This window comes from Muscardinus avellanarius, assembly GCF_963383645.1.
Source record: "Muscardinus avellanarius genome assembly, chromosome: 3".
Taxonomy (NCBI): Eukaryota; Metazoa; Chordata; class Mammalia; order Rodentia; family Gliridae; genus Muscardinus; species Muscardinus avellanarius.
Window position 1 is genome coordinate 27222965 of NC_137788.1, and position 20675 is coordinate 27243639.

Genomic DNA, 20675 nt, shown 5'->3' on the forward strand with positions numbered 1-20675 from the left:
TCTTAGCCTTTTTCATGTAATATTATATTTTGAAAGTCATATTAGTTCTTGGGAGTCTTTATTGTCCTTTTAATAGTTGTATAATGCTTCACTGTGGGTACTCTGGTCTGTGTAAGAAGTCTCCTGTAGATATATACTGAGGTTACTTTTAATCTTTTACTTTTATAAAAGTGCTGTAACATCGTGCACATGTTATTTCAAATTTGAGGAGGCATATCTTTAGAAAAAATTCCTATGTGGGAGATTGCTGGAACCAAGGGTAATTATGAAAATTTGTTACATATTATTAAATTATCCTCCAGGGGTTGTACTAACAGGGACCAAGAGTGGCAGTTTCCCCACATCTTTGTTGACAGTGTGTTGTTCAGCTTTTGGATTTTGGCTGATGTTATAGATGAGAAGTGGTATCTCCAGAGTGAAACTGACCACCTTTTATATATCTAAAGGTCACTGCTACCCATGATTCCATCCAATTCCAATTAAAATAACGATCATCAAGAATACAAACAATAATAAATGTTGGCAAGGATGTGGGAAATTGGAACTCTTATATACTGTTGGTCGGATTGTAAATTAGTACAACCACTACCGAGTTCAGTATGGAGGTTCCTCAAAAGAATAGGAATGGAGCCGGGCGTGGTGGCGCATGCTTGTAATCCCCGCACGCTTGGGAGGCTGAGACAGGAGGATTGCACAGGTTCGAAGCCAGCCTCAGCCACTTAGTGAGGCTCTCAGCAACTTAGTGAGACCCTATTTCCAAATAAAATATAAAAAAGGTCTGGGAGTGCAGATACCAGCTACAGCCATGCCCTCTCGGCATCTGCATTATTATTATTCATGCAGTCTATAGGCAGAATCTCAAAGTGAGAAATAGCCCCTAGAGAAGGTGTGGTCGCTGGCCGAAAGTACTCTCCACTTTTAGATATTCTTTCATAACTATTATTCTTTTAGTATTCTTTTAACTCTCCACATGAATTGCTCCGGTGGTGTAAGATCAGGACTGTGAGAGAAACTGAGTCCGTGGAAAATAAAATTTCTGGTAATTTGTCCAAACCTCTAAATGTCCTTGGCTTTGTTCAGATGGTAAAAGAACTTAGTTAGAGATTAGATGCAGTGGTAGCATTCCAGTCAGTAATTACAAACGCAGATTTCCTTTCAATCTTTGACCCTCAACCTAATCAATAACTAACCTAGAGGGGGAGGCGACCCGATGCCTCCATTTGCCTCTCTTTGTGATCCTGCCCAGATACGGGAAGACAAACGTTGGGTGTAACATCAAAGCAACCCAGTTTATGAGCAACTAATACTGCCCAATACAATGGAGCTGAAGGCTAGGAAGATTCTTGACCTTTACACCCAGTATGAGCCCTGCCCGAGATGGGAAAGGCGCCATGTGGCCAAGGAAAGGATATTGCAAAGGGTCTGAGACAGGAATATGGATTATTTATAAGATGAATAGGTTTCTAATAAGCCTATCGTTTTGGGAAAAGTGTTTCACAGCTAAGGAAGTATATCTGACAACTAAATCTAAAAACTACATGGTATTTTTGGTGTTTGTCTGCCAAACTGTGTTGTGAGTTTGCTTAAGCTTTCAGATTTTAGGAGGTAAGACGGCAACACCTGAGAAAACTCTATCACATCCACCTGAATCTCCACATCTCCCCACGCTTGCCATACGGACTGAGCCCAAAAGATGGAAAGTTCCAAGAAAGTTAAATAAGATTCTCCGAGAGGCCTCCAAGCCTTGGGCATGCCCGTTTCTTCTGGAAGATTGCCCTTTAGAACTGCTTGTCTGCAAGATCTGGGAGAAGATCCGGAGTTAATCCCTTGAAAGCCGAAAGCCCGGACTAGTTTTTTTTACCTTTGTTTACATGTTATTCACTATTGTTTTACAGTGATTGCATTCCCCTCCTTTTCTCTTATTATTAACTTTACTGGTGAAGGGTATAAATTTTTCAGGGTTCTTGTAATAAAGTGTCATTAGCTCAAAAAGCTCTTGTCCATATCAGATTCTTTCCAGAAAGCGGCACCAGTAGGGACTTAAGGAAATTTAGTTCCTAGAAGGGAAAGAATTGCTGCAGATAAGAGGCTGCAGTACGTCACCCTATCCTTCCCCATCTTTTCTGAGATTCTTGACCGCGAGTGGACTCGTGCCCCATTTGGACTGAGTTGGTTTAGGCATGGGAGTATAGCCCGGAGGTAGAAAGCCTCTGGGTTCCACCCCCAGTACCACACACAAAAAAAAGGAATAGGAATGGAGTCACCACATGACCCAGCTATACCATTCTTCAGCATCTTCCCAAAAGAATTAAAGTCAGAATACCATCGTGATACATGCGTACCCATGTTTATAGCAGCACAGTTCATAATAGCAGAATTATGGACCCAGCCTGGGAATTTGTCAACAGATGAGTGGGTAAAGAAAATATAAAAATGTGCTCTATGCACACAATGGAATTTTACTCAGTCATAAAGAAGAACAAAATCATGTCATTTGCATAAAAATGGATAGAACAAGAGAATATTATGCTAAGTGAGATCAACCAGTCTCAGAAAGTCAAGGGCCAGATGTATTCTCGCATATATGGAAGCTAGAGAAGAAATGTAAAACGAGAGGACTTCAGTTAAATGAGGAGAAAGGCCAATAGAATAGTGGAAGGGGATTGGGAGAGGGAGAGAAAGAGGAAAGGAACTGTTTAAATAAAGCTGTGTTGCGGGGTGTGGTGGCGCATGCTTGTAATCCCCGCGCTTGGGAGGCGGAGACAGGAGGATCGTTCAGGTTCAAAGCCAGCCTCGCTGGCTTAAGAGACCCTGTTTCCAAATAAAAATATAAAATAGGTCTGGGAGTGTAGCCCGGAGGTAGAAGTGTTTCCAGGAACCCCAGCACCACCAATAAATAAATAAATAAATAAATAAATAAATAAATAAAGAAGTTATGTTCATATATGAAGGTCTCACTACCAATCTTGCTCAATGTATGGGGAGAGAGGAAGGGGCCGTGGGGTGGGATGTGAAAGGAATCACACCAAGTGATGTGTGCGCGTGTGAATGTATCATTTTGGGTCTCACAATGTTGTATAATTACATCACCAATTAAAATGCACCAATTAAAGCATAAATATTATAAAGGTCTTTGCATCTATTTTATTTCATAATTTTAGACTATTTTTGCTCATGATGTTTTCAGTTTTTTCTTAGTTTTTAAGAGTTTTTTATGCATGAGAGATATTAGCATGAGTGTTTCATGTGTTGCCTCAAAAGAAAATAAATTCTCTAATATAATAATTTCCCTGTATTTTCATATTGGAAAATAAATCCCCTAGATCCTCAAATATTGGGTTGCAGAGTTTGACATATATTCATAAAAATTTCCTTGTGAGTGTTTTGATCAGGTCTTCTGTAATAGCCTTACTCTGATTTCCTTGATGTAGTGGTGAGTTAAGACTCTTAGTACTGGTGTGTTTCTATTTCTCTTTGCACCTACCAGTTTCTGCTTAATGAAGGCGGCTTCTCCTTCACTGGTGCATGGTTCTTAATTAATACGTTATATCTTCATTGTGACTTGTCTCCTTTAGTTCTAAAAAGCCTCCTTCTTGCCTTAATGTTTAGTGTCCTTGGGCCTGAATGCTCTCTTAACTGGTGGCAGGACGGGGCCCCGTTTTCCTGTTTTGCCCATGCCTGCGCCTGCCTTTGCTTTTAGCGAGTTCACACACTTGTTTTAGTTCTGCCTCTTGTTGCAGCAGAATTGAGTGTTGCTTTGTGAGCTAATCTGAGAACCTTTTAGATTGATGCATTAAACTTAATTACATGGAGGGGTATTGAGGCAGAACCCCTGGCTTTGTCCTTAAAATTACTTTTGGTGTAATCCCAGCATTCAGGAGGCTGAGACTGGAGGATTGCGGTTCACAGACAGCCCCAGCTACTTAGTGAGGCCCTTCGCAACTCAGTGAGACCCTGTTTCAAAAGTAAAGAATAAAAAATAGGGCAGGGGGTGTAGCTCGGAGGTCAAATGCCCCTGGGTTCCGTCCCCAGACCCGCAAAAAAAAATTACTTTTGAATAGAAGCAAAATAAAAAGAATAAAGCTTGTGTACAGTTTCCCTCAGACATAAGCAAGGCAGAGTCACCTTAGACAACTCAAGTACTACCCAGCATAGGCCCTCTCAAATATAAACAAAGTAGTAAGAAAAAGAAAAACAATATAATGATTAATAAAATGATTAATTTCTTGGTCAGCTTCTGTTATCATGCTTACGCTAGGAAACGCACATCTCATGCCTACTCCTCCCCTCCCAATATTAGGTGACTGAATGTATAAAAGAGCTTGTATGTTCATTGTTTGGGGCTCAGACCATTAGTAGTGAATAAAGTAATCTGCTTTCTTATCTATGGCCACTGTTTCTTATCTCTGAGGACCAGGTTTTTCTGCACCAATACAATGGCTACGTTTTCTTTCAGATCTGCCACATCATTCATTTTATGTTTGCTTTGTACATCGGTCATATTTGCTGGTTCTTTTCACAGTGTGATTTTTAGGGAATTTATAAATATGTATATTAGTATTTAGCAAAACTTCTCTTTTTATCCTAGTGATCACCTTTATTTATTGTGGTTCTAGGGCTTGAACTCAGGGGCACTCTACCACTGAACTACAGCTACACTCAGTCTTTTTCATTTTCTTTTCATTTTGAGATAAGGTCTCATTAAGTTCTTTTTTTACTACTCATTTTTTAAAAATAAAATTTGAAGATATGTGGATGTCTTACTCTGTTCATGGTAAAATAAGTGCATAGAATTTTCCCAGGCCAGCAATAATGTGTGATTCTATTGGGCGTGAGAGATGGCATGGCTTTGGTTGCTGTTTCAATGTCTTAGTTTGAGAGTATTGCTCTCTTTTGTCAGAATTCTTTTCATCTTTAATGCTGAATAGTTTTTCCTTATACATGCACATGCGTGCGCACACACACACACACACAAAAAAAATTTACTTATCTGTTCACCATTTGGGTTGCTTCTACTTTCTGGTAGAAGTGAAAATACACAGTGAAACATGCACATTGGCATACAAATATCTCCTTGTGACTCTACTCTCAATCCTTTTGGGAATTCCACTACTCAGTCCACTTTTATCCACTGGTAATTCTGGTTTTCACTTTTTGAGGAACCACCGTGCCGTTTTCCCTAGTGGCTATAGCAATTTACGTTCCCACTTACTAGAACACAAAGGCTCCAGTTCCTCTACATCCTTGCTGATACCCTTTTTTCCCCCTTTCTTTTGTATGCATCGTCCTGATGGGTGTGGGGTCGTATCTCATTGTGATTTCAATTTATATTTCCCTAATGATTAATGATGTTGAGTATCTTTTCATGTGATTGTTGACCATTTATATATTTTCTTTGGAAAAATAACTGTACAAGTATTTTGTGGGAGTTATCTATATAGTCTAGATATTTTCTATCTTTATGAATTCTGGATATCAACCCTTTATCAGATATATGATTTCCTTCTTCTGTGTAACAGACTGCCTGTCACTCTGTTGACAGGTTGTTTGGTGCACACTTTTTAATTCTGTTGCAATCCACTTTGTATCTATTTTGTTGCTGACATTTTTAGTGTCCTATGGAGATTATTGTGAAATCTGATGTTATGGAGCTTCCCCTCTATGTTTTCTTGTAAGAGTTTTATAGTTTTAGCTCTTATACTTTTTAATCTATTTTGAGTTAATCTATCTATTTTGAGTTAATCTGTTATTTTTTTGCTGGGAATTTTGAGCATACAGCAGAGGCAACATGGTGCAATTAAGAAGGGAAGTTCTACATTTCTGCTTTTGGGTTTTAGGCAAAATATACCTTTCTAGGCAGGCATAGTGGCACATGCCTGTAATCCCAATTTTGGGATGTTGAAATAGGAGGATCACAGGTTTGAGGCTAGCCTCAACGATGTAGTGAGATGCTGTTTCAAAATAAAATAGGGCTGCAGATGTAGATCAGAGGTAGAATGCCTCTGGGTTAGATTTCCAGCATTTCATGTATGTGTATGTGTGTGCGCGCGCGCGCGCGCGCACACACACACACACACACACACACACACACACACACACAATCTTTCCTCTGCTTTCCTTGCCCCTAGCCATGAAATAAACCATAAAAATGTAAGAAAACCAATGCAAAAATTTATATTTTATTTGAATTCAAAAAATTTAAAATTGCTTTCAAATTCAGGAAAGTATCATAATGCAGGACCCCGGTGGGGGAAGCCTCATATACAGAGACAGATAAATTAAATGTATATACTGCAGACAAGCCAAGAAGGTGTGTAGATTACATATTTACAGCACTTGATGTTTTCTGAAAACCATATTTATACATTTTATTACATTTACAAAAAAGGCTTCCACTAACCATTTACCTACAATAATGAAAAAAAATTTACACCTTTTTTCTTTCTTTTTTTGGTACTGTACAAACTTTGTATAATAAAAATATATCTCTGTACAAAAGATTTTTTTGTTTTAGTTTTACTTTTTTTTTTTTTGTCCTTGTGGGATGGTGGTGGTGGGTATGTGGTATGAATGATGAGCAGAGGGCTGAATGTGCCCTGATGCCTTCCCGGCCTCTGTAGGTGGAGAGAAAACGCCAGAGGTGGGAGTGGGTGCCGGGTGCCCGCTGGCCTGTGCTCCTTGGGACTTCTTCACAAGGAGACACCGGAGGGAGCGGAGGCAGCACTGGAGGAGTCCATGGGGTGTTGTGAGTGAGCAGGGGAAGAAGCAGCAGAGAGCTTCCTGCATTTGTTTCCAGGGATGAAAAGAGGTGAGTGGGTTGCGTGTCTAGGTTGGCCCTCTCCCACCTAGCTTGGGGGTGCTGTGTCCCAAGGGTGCAGGCTGGAGTGGGCTCCTGCTATTGTTGGCCTCCACCCCATCTGCTGAAAATTGAGACCTCTCACTTTACTGCATCCTAACACCAATGAGTTGGATCTCTTAACTCTTCAAGAACCAGGTGGCCCTGCCCCTCCACTCCTGCACATTTCAAGCTGTTATTTCAGTATGCCATAGGAGCATCCGGTGCTGGCAGTCACACTTGCATAGGGGTATATGCCCAGGAGGACCTTTCCAAGGACAGAAAAAGTGGCTCTAAATGCCATACTTTGATTCCTAACCTTAGGAGCTTCCCAACAAAGCTCATAAGAAATCCATTAATGACCCAAGAATAATAAAACTACCAAAATAAATCAAATGCACTCACAAGGAGCTGCAGAGTACGACTTTCTTTCATTCACTTTCCTTTGATCCAGGAGTGACCAGGTCTCTTGTCTGCTGTGGTCAGGGGCTTCGGGGAGTCCAGGGTCCCTCACCAACTCTGGGAGGCTAGGGGTACTAGGTCCCGGTCCTGATGCTTCCCAGGCAGAGAGAGCAGAACCCAGAGTGGACACAAGTGTCCCCTGCTGGTCTGCGGGACCGGCCACAGTGCTGTGGTAGAGATTCACCCACCCCTCCCTATCTGTGGCATCCCTTCTAAACTTGGATTATTGCCAGTGGGTGGAGCGGACTTTGGGGTCAGCGTGACTGGGGTTTGCATCCTGACTCCCTGCTTATCCTGTGGCTCATGTTCCTTAACCTTCCCAAGGCCTCTTTTTTTCTCATCTATAAAAATGGGAGCAACAAATCCTGTTCTGGTGGTGTTGTATAGACCAGAAATAACACATGTAAAATATTAGGCACAGAGAAGAACCCAGTACATGGTGGCCATGGTTTCTCGGGTGCAGGGTAGGCTTTCTCTACTGTCCCCTCCAGCACCTTCCTGTGGTCTTCAGACCTGCTGCCCCTTCTGGGTCACAGACAAGTCTTCTCTTTTCTTGATCAGCTGACAGCTGGATGTGACCTTGGGCTCCTGGCCAGAGTCACACTCTATCTTCTGGGGCTCATCCCTCTTTTCCAGTGCTGCCCAGGACCCTCATGACTTTTTAATTCACCGGGTTTAGAACTTAATGCAATTATGTTTGCAAAAATAAGGAAACTGATTACCAAATTATTTCGGAAGATTTTTTTCCCTGTCCTGGGGGTAACCCTTGTTGTCACTGTGTAGATAGGATTGTCCATCTGCAGACAGCTGGCTCCTGCATACTGACCCTTGGAACCTGTCCTACTAAATGCATTCTCTGCCCTCAAACATGGGACTGGAGGGGGCCATGATTGAGAGCTGACTGCATCTCTCCCTTCGTTTCTTCTGTGTTGGTGGGGAGCCCGGACGGGGCATCTCCCACGCCCACATCTCTTCTTTAAGCCTTTGTGTTCTCTTCTGTGGGGTGCAAATCAAGGAGAGGTGTATGTGTTTGTGTGTGCTCAGGCCGTACACACACGCACATCCACAGGTTGCTTTGCTATATTAAACCCACGGGCTTCCTTCCTCTGTCCGCAGCCCCTCTTTCTTGACTGCTCCAAGCCAGGGCACAGCGGGAGTCCTCTCCAGGGTGGCGGTGCAGATGGCGGCGAGGGCCCGAATCCCAGCGGTGGCAGACACAGGCGGAGAGACAGACGAAGATGGGCACTGGGCGCTGTGCTCGTGGGAGCGCCCGCCTGGCCCCGGGGGAGCTGGGAACAAGCGCAGTAGAGTTAGCAGCACAAGAAGGAAGGGCGCGGGGTGGGGGCGCAGGAGGAGGCAGGAGAGAAGAGGCAAAGCCGACAGAGCAGGGGAGAATGAAAAAGATTCATGGCTCCACCTTTACTCCGGTTTTTAATCTTCACTAACTGGGGGTGGGGCGTAGGTAGGACACAGACCCAGCTGAACATGGTTTTCCTATTCTGTGGTCTTTTTTTCCCCTTGTGGGTTAGCTTATCCAGCTGGCGATTGGATTCTCACCCAGCTCACTACTTCGTGGGTGATCTCGGTCAAGATCGTTAATTTTTATGCACCGTTTTCAGTTTTCTCATCTGCATCGGGGATCCCAATGGTAGCTATTTATCTCAGAGGTAAATGCGTGTGTGTGTGTGTGTGTGTGTGTGTGTGTGTGTGTGTCTCATTAGATCTGCGGGTGGCAGCCCAGGGCCCTGTAGTACACAGGAGCTCACTGTGCAGTCCTTCTTGTCAATCATCTGAGGTGTGGGCGTGTCTCCAGGTGGCGGGAGCCTGCGCATGCGCACACACCTGTGTCCCACTCCTGTGCCCACCTGCCCACCGCCCGCCGCTTCTCACCGGTTGCTGGAGGCGGGGCTCTCGGTGGCGGCAGGGCGGCAGCCGGGCCTGGGGGCTATACCGCGGTACACACTGTGCTGACTGTGAACTCCGCCTCGTTGGCCATGATGTCTGTGGGCTGGATGTTGCGGTCGTACATGGGGTTCTCAAATGTGGCCCGGACATTCGTGTTCTCGTGGCCCGCGTAGCCATTGAACGGAACTTTGGGTCTTCTCCTGGAAATAGAGAGTGACCTTAATGTAAACACACACACACACACACACACACACACACACACACACACACACTCAGGGCTCCAGGGGGAAGAAGACTGCAGACTCGAGGGGCTTTCTCTTCCTTGCAGATGGCTACCCTCTGCTAAGCAAAGGGGGCTGGGGATGGGTGGGGGATGGGCTGGCTTCCGCTGTTGCCCTCCGGTGCCTCCTCCCTCCCTAGGTACCTGTGCTTGTAGAGATAGAGCACAAAGCCCGCGATGATGAGGGCGATGAATGGCACCAGGATGGCGGCGGCCACGGAGCTGCTGTTGGAAGCAAAGTGGCGGCCGATGGACTCTGGGTCTGACTCCAGCAGCCTGAGGTCTGCAAAATCCCAAAGCACAGCTATCAAGTCACAGAGACACCCCCCGCGGCGGCCTGTCTCATCCACCACTCCAACCCACTGCCCACTATTGGGAGGTGCCACCCAGTCCCCCTGGGCTAGCAGAGGTCCCCTGCCAGAGCCCAGCTGCTGCCTTTCAAGCCCAGACATCCCTTGACAATCCATCCACAGAAGGACCTGAAGCCATGTCTCCAAACAAGACCTTAAAGGGATTTGGCCCTTTGGGAATCTCTACATCTTGCCCATAGAAGCTTTTATCAGAAGAAGCCACAATACAACACAGATGAGGTGGAGCCGCTGTGGTTGAAGTGGGGCTGGGCTGAGGCTACCCCTCCTTGAAGGGTCTCTCTCATCAGAGACTGCCAGAGCCCAGGGTGAGCAGGTCTGAACCCAGGCCCCTGAGAGTGCCCACCCAACTGAGGGCGTGGGGGAGCCGGAAGGAACAGGTGTGCGGCAGGGACAGGGAGTTGCTTGTGGACTCCAAACAGTTCATCTGGGGTCTGGCCCAGTGTGCCTGGTCGTGGGGCTGGGGAACTGTCTGCACCTGTTTGATGGGCTGCTGTGTGTGGGAGTGGACAGAGTCCCGACAACTCTGGAGAAGAGCAGTGGGGAGGGAAACACAGAGAGGCTGACTTCTGCTCAGAGCAGAGCTTTCTGGCCATTGGAGGGATGAGAAGATGGGATTGCCCCAGCAGACAGAGGCCACGGGGAACGAGGGCGTTAGTGTCCAGGGTACAGCCTGGTGCTCAAGCACCCATGACTGCCTCCTGCTTCCCCCTCCAGTGCTCCTGAGGAGCCAGGACCCCTCCTGCCTCAGTCAGAGGGTGCGGGTCAGGACCAGCCTCTGAAATGAGGACTCTTGGCCTGAACGACTTGGAGCCAAGAGGCCAGGAAGGCACAGAGGGGAGCGGCCTCCGTGGCACGCGGCTTCCTCATCTGTGAGAGAGGATGCAGCCCCCAGGACTGGGACAGGGAGGAGGCGTATCACAAACAGGAGCGGCCCTGGGCCACCTTCTGAGTACTGCAGGAGCCTAAGGCCCAGGCCCAGCAGGAAGCTGCGGCAGAGGCTGAGTGTGTCAGGCCTAGAGAGAGCTGGGCTTGTTTCTAGAGAGATGTCCTAGCTTTCACCAGAATCTCAGAGGTGTTCCAGATCCCCGAGGCCAAGAACCCTAGTGTCACATGCTGAACTTCTTCAGCCAGCGCCCCCACCCCAGGACATCACTTCCTTTCCACCACAAGCTCACACTTCCAGGGAACAAACGCGAGTTACCGAGTCTCTGAAAGCCAAACTGCCCAAAGCCTTGGCCCTTGACAGAGCCTTGGTAGATGAAGGTGCCTCCGGAGGACTCTGAGGAGACCTGTGGTGGGGTGGGGGGAGGAGAGAGCAAGATGGAAGGCATGCTAGAAGCTTCTAGAATGCCCGTTGCCTAGCCAGAGACACACTCATAGCTACTTGCTGCCAGACAGGCTGCTCCAACACACAGACACATGACTCTGCACACACCCAGGCATGTCCTCTGGGCTGGCCTCCCTGAGTCCCCTAAAACACACCGGTCTGTCTAACGGGTCCCTATCGTTAGCCTTTGTCATCGGCAGTGGCTCCAGATGGCCCGGGCCCCGCAGCTCTCTTCTGGTTTCGTCTGTGTCTTGCCCTGCCCGCTCCAGGTCCCAGCTGTCCTCTCACACCTGGAAGCCCTCCTGGCATGGTGGAATCTCTTGTTCCTGCTCAGGTTTTGGACTGCCACTATTGAAGTTGGCTGGTACTCGGATGCCCAAGAGGATCCGTAGATACTCTCTGGCACACCTGGGAACCCAGTGTAGGCGCCAGCCCCCACAGAGGTCACTTGGCTCTTCTAAAGGGTTTATGAAGCAAGTCACTCAGCCACAGTGCCCTGCTAGCTAGTCCTAACCCTCAGGAGGCACCGTGACCCTGCAGCTCTCTGCTGCCTCAGCCCACCGTGACCTCTTGCTCTTTTCCATCCTCCTCTGTCTAGATACAGCGACCCAAGGCAGGGAGGCCAAGACTTGGTAGGGGACACCAAGCTCAACTCTTCTACCTGGGACTGGCTTCCACCTTGAGAATGCTGGAGAATGTAATGCCTCTCCTAAAAGGGAATGCAAGGAAGTTCCATCCCTCCACTGTGTCCTGGTCTCTTAAGCTGTGCCAGATCACCCACAGTTCACACCCTCAAATGGGAATAGATAGTCAAGGTCATTTGGAATTCACCCTTTCCCAGTTCCCACCCACTTACACCCCTGACCGCTAACCCTTTGCTTCCTGCTCTAACAGCAGAACTTACTCCTCTCTCTGAGAGACCGGAGGCCCTCTGGACTCTGAGTCCTTAGGCTCTTACTGTGTTTTCCTTTGTCCATTTTATTACCGGACCAGGAATCCCTTGCTTCTAGATCTGGCCCCATGGAGAACCTCCTCCTACTTTCTATATTGATCCTAGGAGTTTCCACACCTTTCTGTCTTCCTCCTTCCTGCCAGTGATATGGGAACTGGGAATGGGGTGGGGTGCGGGAAGGTCAATTTGCTGAACTTACATGTCCATCTAAAGCCCAGTGATCATCTCTGAACTTATTCACGAAGATCTCCACAGGCCCTGTAATCTGGTAGACCTGCAGCAGGAGATGGAAATCTTCTTTCTTGTAATTTCCTGGGGAAAGAAAGTTTGGGGAGTACACTTGAAAGATGTACAAAACTGATAAACCAAATGCATGGGTATGTGGGCGAGAGGGCCTGGGGGAATTTCGTGGGTAGATGTTGGCGGGCGCCTCCTCTGCATACCTGTCAGGAGGGGAGTGTAGTGTTGTGTGTGAGTTAGTGTGGGCTGAGTGTGGGTACAGGCAAGAATGTGCATATGGATTACTGGGTGGAGACTGGTCCCGTTTACTCATGCACACGAGAGAAAGTGATTTTGTGTATTCGGATCTGCTTGTTAGCACATGGGCATGTTTATAATTCAGCAGGTGCAGGAAGGCTTGTATAGGGGGTATGTGAGAATGTTCATGAATAAATAATAGAGCAAATGCGTGCATGTGGCCGTGTGCATGTGTGTACGCATGACTGAGTGGGCGTGAGTCTATGTGGGCTGTGCATTAGCACGTGCGTTCATTTATCCAGCTAGCCAAGAAACACCTGCTTTCTAAGATAGTTTTTCTGATTTTTATAAAAATTGAAGATTGGGGAAACTTTAAAAAAATACAGAGATATATGAAGAAAGAAAAAAACTTCTGATCTCATTCATAAGCAATTACTACTGTTAACATTTTCATGTAAATATTTCCTGTTTTCTTTCTGTATATATATATATATATATATATATATATATATATATATATGAAATTATATATATATGAAGTGGAGTCAAGCCAAGTGTGGTGGAACAGGCCTGTAATTGCAGTACTTGGGAGGCTGAGATAGGAGAATTCCAAGTTCAAGGCCAGCCTCAGCAAAGAATGTAGTGAGACTGTTTCAAAATAAAAAATGAAAAAGACTAGGGGGTATATAGAATGCCCCTGAGTTCAATCTCCAGTGCCAAAAAAGGGAAGAAAATGGAGTCATATTTTAAATGTATTATAAGGAGTATTATCCCTGTAAGTTGGCATAATATTTTATCCAGCATATATACTCTAACTATAATACCTACCTTTTATTTGGGGGAAATTTTGTATTTCTAGCTTTTTGTAACACTAAGAACCCTCTAAAGAGAACATCCTTTTTTGTATGGATCAAACCCAAGGGCATTCTACCTCTGAGCTACATACCCAGCCCTTTTATTTTATTTTTTTGTTTCTGAAACAGGATCTTGCTAAGTTGCTTGAGTCTTGCTACATTGCTGGGGCTGTCTTTGACTGTACAATACTCTTGTCTCAGCCTCCCAAGTACTGGGGTTACAGGCAGGCACCACCATACCTGGCTGAGACATTGCCTATTCATAAATGTTGAACTCTCTCCGTGTCAATTTCTTGTGATAAAAATTATTAGAAATGTAATAAATGAGTCAAATCACTTTCAAGATCTTAATATGAATTGCCAAATTGTTTTCTAGAATGCTACTATTTTATACCTTGACTGTTACTGCTGAAATTGACCAGCACTCAGGTTTATCATGTTAGCTCAGCACTGAGTTTAATGGGATCAGTAGAAAATGACACCTTGTGGGGACTTCCGGGAAGATGGCGACCGAGAAAAGCGGGGCTTAAGAGCCCTGCTAACAACCAATCTCCATTACCACAAAACCAGCGCCTTTCATAGCCAGAAAACACCATCACCAGAAAAACAAAAAAACCACCAGGCTCCAGAGAGAAAGCAGACTGAGAACAGAGCTCAGGGCCACAGAGGAGACACACGCGCCCGAGGACGCGGCAGCAGTGCCATACTGCCGGCGGCAGCGGCGAACTCATCGGACGGCTACAGCAAGCCAAGGTGAGCCGCTGCGGAACAGCCAGGCAGGATCTTTCGGCGCAGAGAGGATTTAAAGCTCCCAGTGGCTGAGCTCAGCACATGCTGCAGGGATTCAGAGTGGAAATCAAAACCAGAGAAGAAAAAATACGCCAGCCTCATGGCCGAGGGCGTGGCTGCGGCGCCATATTGCCACCGGCGGCGGCAGCAGCAGTGAATTCGCCGAATCCAGTACAGCTACATCTGCGTACTCAAGAACAGTGAGTCAAATTGCGGGCCACAGAGGAGAAATCCCAGTACTGTACCTCACTGTACCCAGTGAGGGAGTGGTGGTGGCAGAGATATCACACCATAGGAGAACGTGCAACCTGGCACCCCCCATAGTTTAAAGCAGCCTCTATCAACTCCCTGGGTCGGAGACTCTGTGATAAAACCCAGTAAAGGAGTAGTGGGGTCTGAGATACTACTGACTCGAGATCCAGAACACCTTAAGTGAAGTCATAGTGACCCAAGGGAAGAACCCAGAGAAGGCACAAGCATCCGAAATCATGGGAAAGAGGAATAATACTGGAGCAATGAATACCGCCCACAACCCCACAACATCAGAACCCGATAAAACAGAAAATCAGAGATTTCTAGAAGATCAAATTAGGAAAATAACTGTAGAAATAATAGAGGTGCTTCGAAAAGAACTCAGAGAGAGCCAAAAAGAGATAAAAGATGCAATTAATGAAGTAAAGGCCTCAATTCAAAGCACAAACAACCGATTAGAACACATGGAGAACAGAATCTCGCTCTTAGAAGATGAGCAATCCAAAAATGAACGCATAGTTTCTAATCTAGAAAAAAATATCCGACAGCAGGAATCTGACATTGAAGAAATATGGGCCCATCTTAAGAGAGCTAACCTAAGAATAATTGGAATGGAGGAGGGAAAAGAAAGTGAAACCAAAGGGATCAACAATCTCTTCAAGGAAGTAACAGCAGAAAATTTTCCAAACATAGAGCAAGAGGTTGATACACAGGTCCAGGAAACTTATAGAACTCCCTTTAGACAGGATCGGAGAAGAGGATCCCCACGCCACATAATTGTCAAAATGACCAATGTGGAAGCCAAGCAGAGAATCTTAAAGGCAACAAAAACAAAGGGCCAAGTGACATTCAGAGGCAAACCAATTAGAATCACTCCAGACTTCCCAAACCAAGTCATGAGAGCCAGAAGGGCTTGGAGTAACATATTCCAAACTCTGAAAGAAAACAACTTCCAGCCAAAAATTTCCTACCCAGCAAAACTTTCTATCAAATTAGATGGAGAAATAAGAAGCTTCCATGACAAACAGAAACTGAAGGAATTTATGTCTTCAAAACCAGCGCTAGAGAAAATACTCAAAGAGATTAACTACATAGAAGAAATAGGTAACACTCACCAGAACCAGAGAAACAAGAATTTCCATCCAACAGACAACTAAGATTGGTTATCTGTGGAGATTCATTATTTATGTTAGTCTTTTACCTATCTCTAAATTGTATTGTTTGCATTTATTGTTGTTAATTTTTAGGATTTCTAGTTGGGATATTAATATACCTTCAGATATAGCATTTGGAAATATTTTATCCAATTCTATTAGTAACTGTTAACTCTGTTTACATTGTCTTTGGATATACAATATTTTTTTTTTATTTTTTAGGGAGTTTGTATATTCTTCTGTTGCCTGTGCCATTGAAATCATATCCAAGAAATCAATGCCAATTTCAATGTTGTGAGGTTTTATGACCCGGATTTTCTCCTAAAAGTTTATAGTCTTAAGATTTATATTTAGGTCTTTTATCTATTTTGAGTTAATACTTGTATGTGGGATTAGGTAAGGGTCCAATTTTATTCTCTTCCATGTAATTATTATTTTTCAACAATATTTAGTTAAAAGAATATTATTTCTACCACCAAATGTTCGTGGAAACCTTGTCAAAAATAACTTGACAATATAGGGAAGAATTTAGCTCTAGGCTTGTATTTAACTCCAATGGTTTATATATCTGCCTTTAGAACAGTACTACACTGTTTCAATTATTGTAGCTTTATATGGTTTGAAATCAGAAAATATATATCTGCTAGCTTTGTTCTTCTTCAAGATCGTTTTGGGTATCTAGAATTCATATTCCATATTAGGATAGATTTTTTTCTGAAAAATAAATATATGATAGTTTCACCAAAAAAACAGGAAAAAATATGCTCTGGTAAGAAAGAAAGCAAAAAGAAATATTGAAATGTTATCTTTAAATCATCAAAAGCTTGGCATCAGACAAATGAAACTGTTATGTGAGATTATCATTTTTAATTTTGGATATTGCTATAATACTAGATGTCAACCACTAAGCCAAGCATGGGAGGGAGGGATGGGGAGAGAATGGGGTGGGGATCGGGTAGGGACTGACTGGGCAATGTGTGCATGTATGTCTACAAAAGTTTGTATCCCACTATGATGTATGAATACAGTGCACCAATAAAATAAAATTAAAAAAAAAGAAAATGACACCTTGTGTTTCTTTTTAATTTTTCAATTAATCCTGGAAAAATATTTTGTTTACTGGCTGACTGTACTTGGACTTCTTGTATTTGGCCACTATATTTGGTTCAGTTCTAGGGGTAGCAGTTTCTCTTCTCTTTGTTTATATAAGAGTTCTTTACATATTCCAGTTAATGTCTGCCACTCAACCTTTTCATTAGTGTGGTCAAGATGAAGAGACAGCTTCACTTCCCCTGCCCACCAGACAAGTACCATCCTCACAGGAGCCCTTAAACCAGTCCTTGCAAAGGCTCCCGCCCCTCGCCTCTCCCACCCGCCTTGCTTTCGCGGACACGCCCTCCTCCTTACCAGCCAGGTGCAGCTCCACACCGCTGTGGTCAATCATAGTGGCGTTGACCTTGCTGATGCCAGCCTGGAAGCCAGTCACTCTGAGCATGGCCGGCTGCTTCTTCCCCTGGTACTCGTAGGCCCCTTTCCATAGGGAATTCTTGGCAAAGACATCCCCAGGAACTAGAGGGATTGAGAAGCAGACGTGAGAGGGACACGTGTGATTCCTGTGGGGACCCCCGATGACTGGTCCCAGCCCAGTCATGAGGTGTTTTCTCTAACGCCTAACTTGCGGGGGGAGTGGTGGAGTGCTCTGGGTCCCTTGTGAGCTTCCTGTGTCTCAGAGCAGATGGTAGAGAGAACAGAAACCACCATGCTGAAGAGATGTCTGTACTTCCAGTTTTACTGCAGTCCTATTCACAATAATCAAGTTGTGGAAACAACCAGAGTGCCCATCAAGAGATCAATGGATAAAGAAAACAAGGTATGTTTACACAATGGAATACTATTCAGCCTTTAAGAAGAAGGAAATCCAGCTGGGCGTGGGGCCACACACTGTCATCCCTGTACTTGGGAGGCTGAGACAGGAGGATCACAGGTTTAGAGCCAGCACACAAAAACTTAGCATGATCTAGTTTTATAAAAATAGGGCTGGGGGTTAAGTTCAAGGAAGAATTCTCCTGGGTTCAATTCCCAGTATCACATACACATTAAAAAAAAAAAAGAATAAAACTCTGTCACTTGTGACAACGTGGATAAACTTGGAGAACATTATGCTAAATAAAACGTCAGGGCAGAAAGACAAATGCTGCATGATGCCACCTGTGTGAGCAAGCGAAAGAAGTCCAACACCCAGGACTCGAGAGTGGAATGGCGTCTACCGGGGGCAGGGACGGGAGGGGCAGGACGGGAGGTTTGGGTCAAAGGGCACCAAGTTTCATCTGGACAGGAGGAATAAGTCTTAGAGATCCATTTTACAGCACTGTGACTGTAGTTAAGAGTAACATATTGCATATTTCAAAATTTCCCAAAGTGGAGATGTTAAATGTTCTCAAAAAATAACTAGGTGAGGTAATGGATATGTTAGCTAGTGTTATTATACTACAACACATACATATATCATAATTTAACATTGTACCCTGTTTATTATTTGTCAATTAAAAATGAAATATAAAAAAGAGAAAACTGGGAGAAAAAGAAAGGAGAAAAAGAAGAAGAGATAAAAGCAGGGAAGGGGTTAAAAGATGGAGAAAGGGAAGAAGAGGAGAAAAGCAACGTTGGTGTGGAGGAGAGGCCCAGTCAGACGGGCCTGGGTTCCGGCCTCAGCTCTGTCCCTTGCCTGCTGCTTGATCATGTGTAAGAGCCGTGACCCCCTCAGCTGTGTGGGCCACACCTGTAGCTCGGGAAGTGGGGGCCATCCCGCCCACCCCATCACGGACACCGTCGGACAGGACTCACTTAGCAATGCAAGCTACGTGCCATGGTGTTGAGCACATACCAGCACCGACTGAACAAGAGCTATGAAAGCTGCTCTCTATCCTGGTAATAATCGTCCGAGGCAAGAATTTTGATCACCTTTTTACCAAAAGGTACACTGAAGCTTAGAGAGCGAGGCTCGTTTGCCCAAGGACAGAGATGGTCGGTGAGCAAAACGACACTTGAGCTGAGCCGGTGGTGCCAGGTCCGGCCTTGTTTCCTGCACAATACACACGCGAGCGTGGTGCTCTAGTTTGGGTCTGGAGTGTCCCCCAAAGGCCCGTTTGTTAAAGGACTAGACCTCGTGTGGCACTGTTGGGAGTGGTAGACCTTTAAGAGGTGGGGCCTCCTGGGATTTCAGGCCCTGAGGGTGTATCCTTGAAGGGCTGCAGGACCCTTTCCCTTCCTCTTTCTTCTCTCTCTTTTGCACCTGACAGGTGGATGGGCTTCTTCCACTAGTGCTCTGGCCATGATGTGCTGCTTTGCCACAGGCCCTACCGCACTGGGCCGACCAACTGTGGACTTACCTCTAACACTGTAAGCTAAAAGAAGCCTTTTCTGCGCATCAGTGTATTATCTCAGTTACTTGTTACAGTGATGAGACTCTAACACATCGGTAAATGAAAGTAGAAGTTCAAAAGAGGATGTGAGAGTCTGTAATAATTTTGCCTCAATTAAGGCACACCTGTGGTTCTCTGTCCAGTTCCAAAGACACAAAACCTGTCTTAAAGAGGTCACCAGTTCCAGGAAGCTGCCAGGCAGCACCTGGGTCTGTGTGTCTGTATGACCACATGTGAGCCAGTCCTGTGGTGGGAGAGGCTATAGTCACCGGCAGTCCCAGAGCTAAGCTCTGGCTGTGTTTCTGGGAGGCCCTGGCTCTTTCTTCCACGTGGGGTTTCTGCCTCCTTCATCTTGTTGTCCTCCTGTCTGCCTGGCTTGGGAGGAAGGTGGAGAAAGCTATCTCAGTCTACAGTTACTTTCCAGGACCTCCCTCTGGGCACTCAGTAACTCGAGTGCATGATTCTGGCTCAGTGATGGACGTGCTTCCTGTTTCTTGAACCAATGATCTGTACATACCTGAGGCTTGAGTTAGGGGCGGCTCCCGGGCAGTGTTGATGGGTCGCCCACTGGGCCGGACCTCTGCTGGGGAAAGACAATGGAAGAAAACAGGGTCAGCCTCTGGTTTAGACTCTGTCTGACGTTAAGTCAATGGGTTCTCTGAAGTCTTGCTTTGAACTCATCTTGTAAATTTAGGAGGTGGGCTGCTTTGAAGGTCTGGTGATGTTATGGACCCATCTCAGATAATAGAATACAAAACATTACATAGAAAATCAATTACAGCAGTGATAGTTATTGAAACATTAAATAAAGCTTTAGGACATAGCCATATATGTGAGTATATATTATTGCATCACAGAACAGGATAACAGCGTCTATCATACTCTTGAAGTAGTCAGCAAGAAATGTAAATATAGAATTACCAAATGATCCAGCCATCCCACTACGGGGTATATGCCCAAAGGAATTGAAATCAGCATGCAGAAGAGATGTCTGCGCTGCCAAGATCACTACAGCATCCTTCATAGTAAACAAGATGTGGAATTAACCCACTTGTCCATCATCTATGTACGTATGCGCATGCGCACACGCGCATGCACACACACACACACACACACACACACACACACACACACACACATACTACTCAGCTTTTAAATAGAAGGAAATCCTGTCCTGAAAGCATGAGGACATATTAAATGAAATAAGCCAGGCACAGAAAGACAAGAACTGCACGAGCCCACTTATGTGTGGAATATAAAAAGTCAAACTTATAGGAACAGGGCTGGGGTTGGAGATGCTGGTCAAAGGGTATACGATTTCAGTTACACAGGAGGAATGAGTTCAAGATTTATTGCGTGTGATTGTGAATATAGTCAATATCAGTGTACTGATAAAGATACAGATTGTAAAGATAAAGATTGAAGATGGCTAAAAGAGTAGAATTGAAGTGTTCTTACCATAAAAAAAGACATTCATGTGAGGCAGTAGATATGTTAATTAGCTTGGTTTAGCAACTGCATAATGTACACGTACATCAAAACATCCTGCTGCACACCTACAAATATTTGTCAATTAAAAATAATTGGATTGAGTT

The 20675-nt window shown here is 45.0% G+C and overlaps 1 protein-coding gene across 1 annotated transcript in view; it reads right to left on the minus strand.

Annotated features, from left to right (window-relative positions):
- Nucleotides 1-9242: 9242 nt before the first annotated feature.
- Nucleotides 9243-20675, minus strand: part of CSMD2 (CUB and Sushi multiple domains 2) — a gene marked incomplete at both ends in the record, with an annotated part of 613548 nt that continues 602115 nt past the window's right edge. Inside the window, 6 exon segments of the mRNA XM_080690534.1 lie at nt 9243-9402; nt 9627-9765; nt 11055-11142; nt 12332-12444; nt 17066-17227; nt 19598-19660. Of these exon segments, the coding sequence (XP_080546660.1) occupies nt 9243-9402; nt 9627-9765; nt 11055-11142; nt 12332-12444; nt 17066-17227; nt 19598-19660 (725 nt within the window).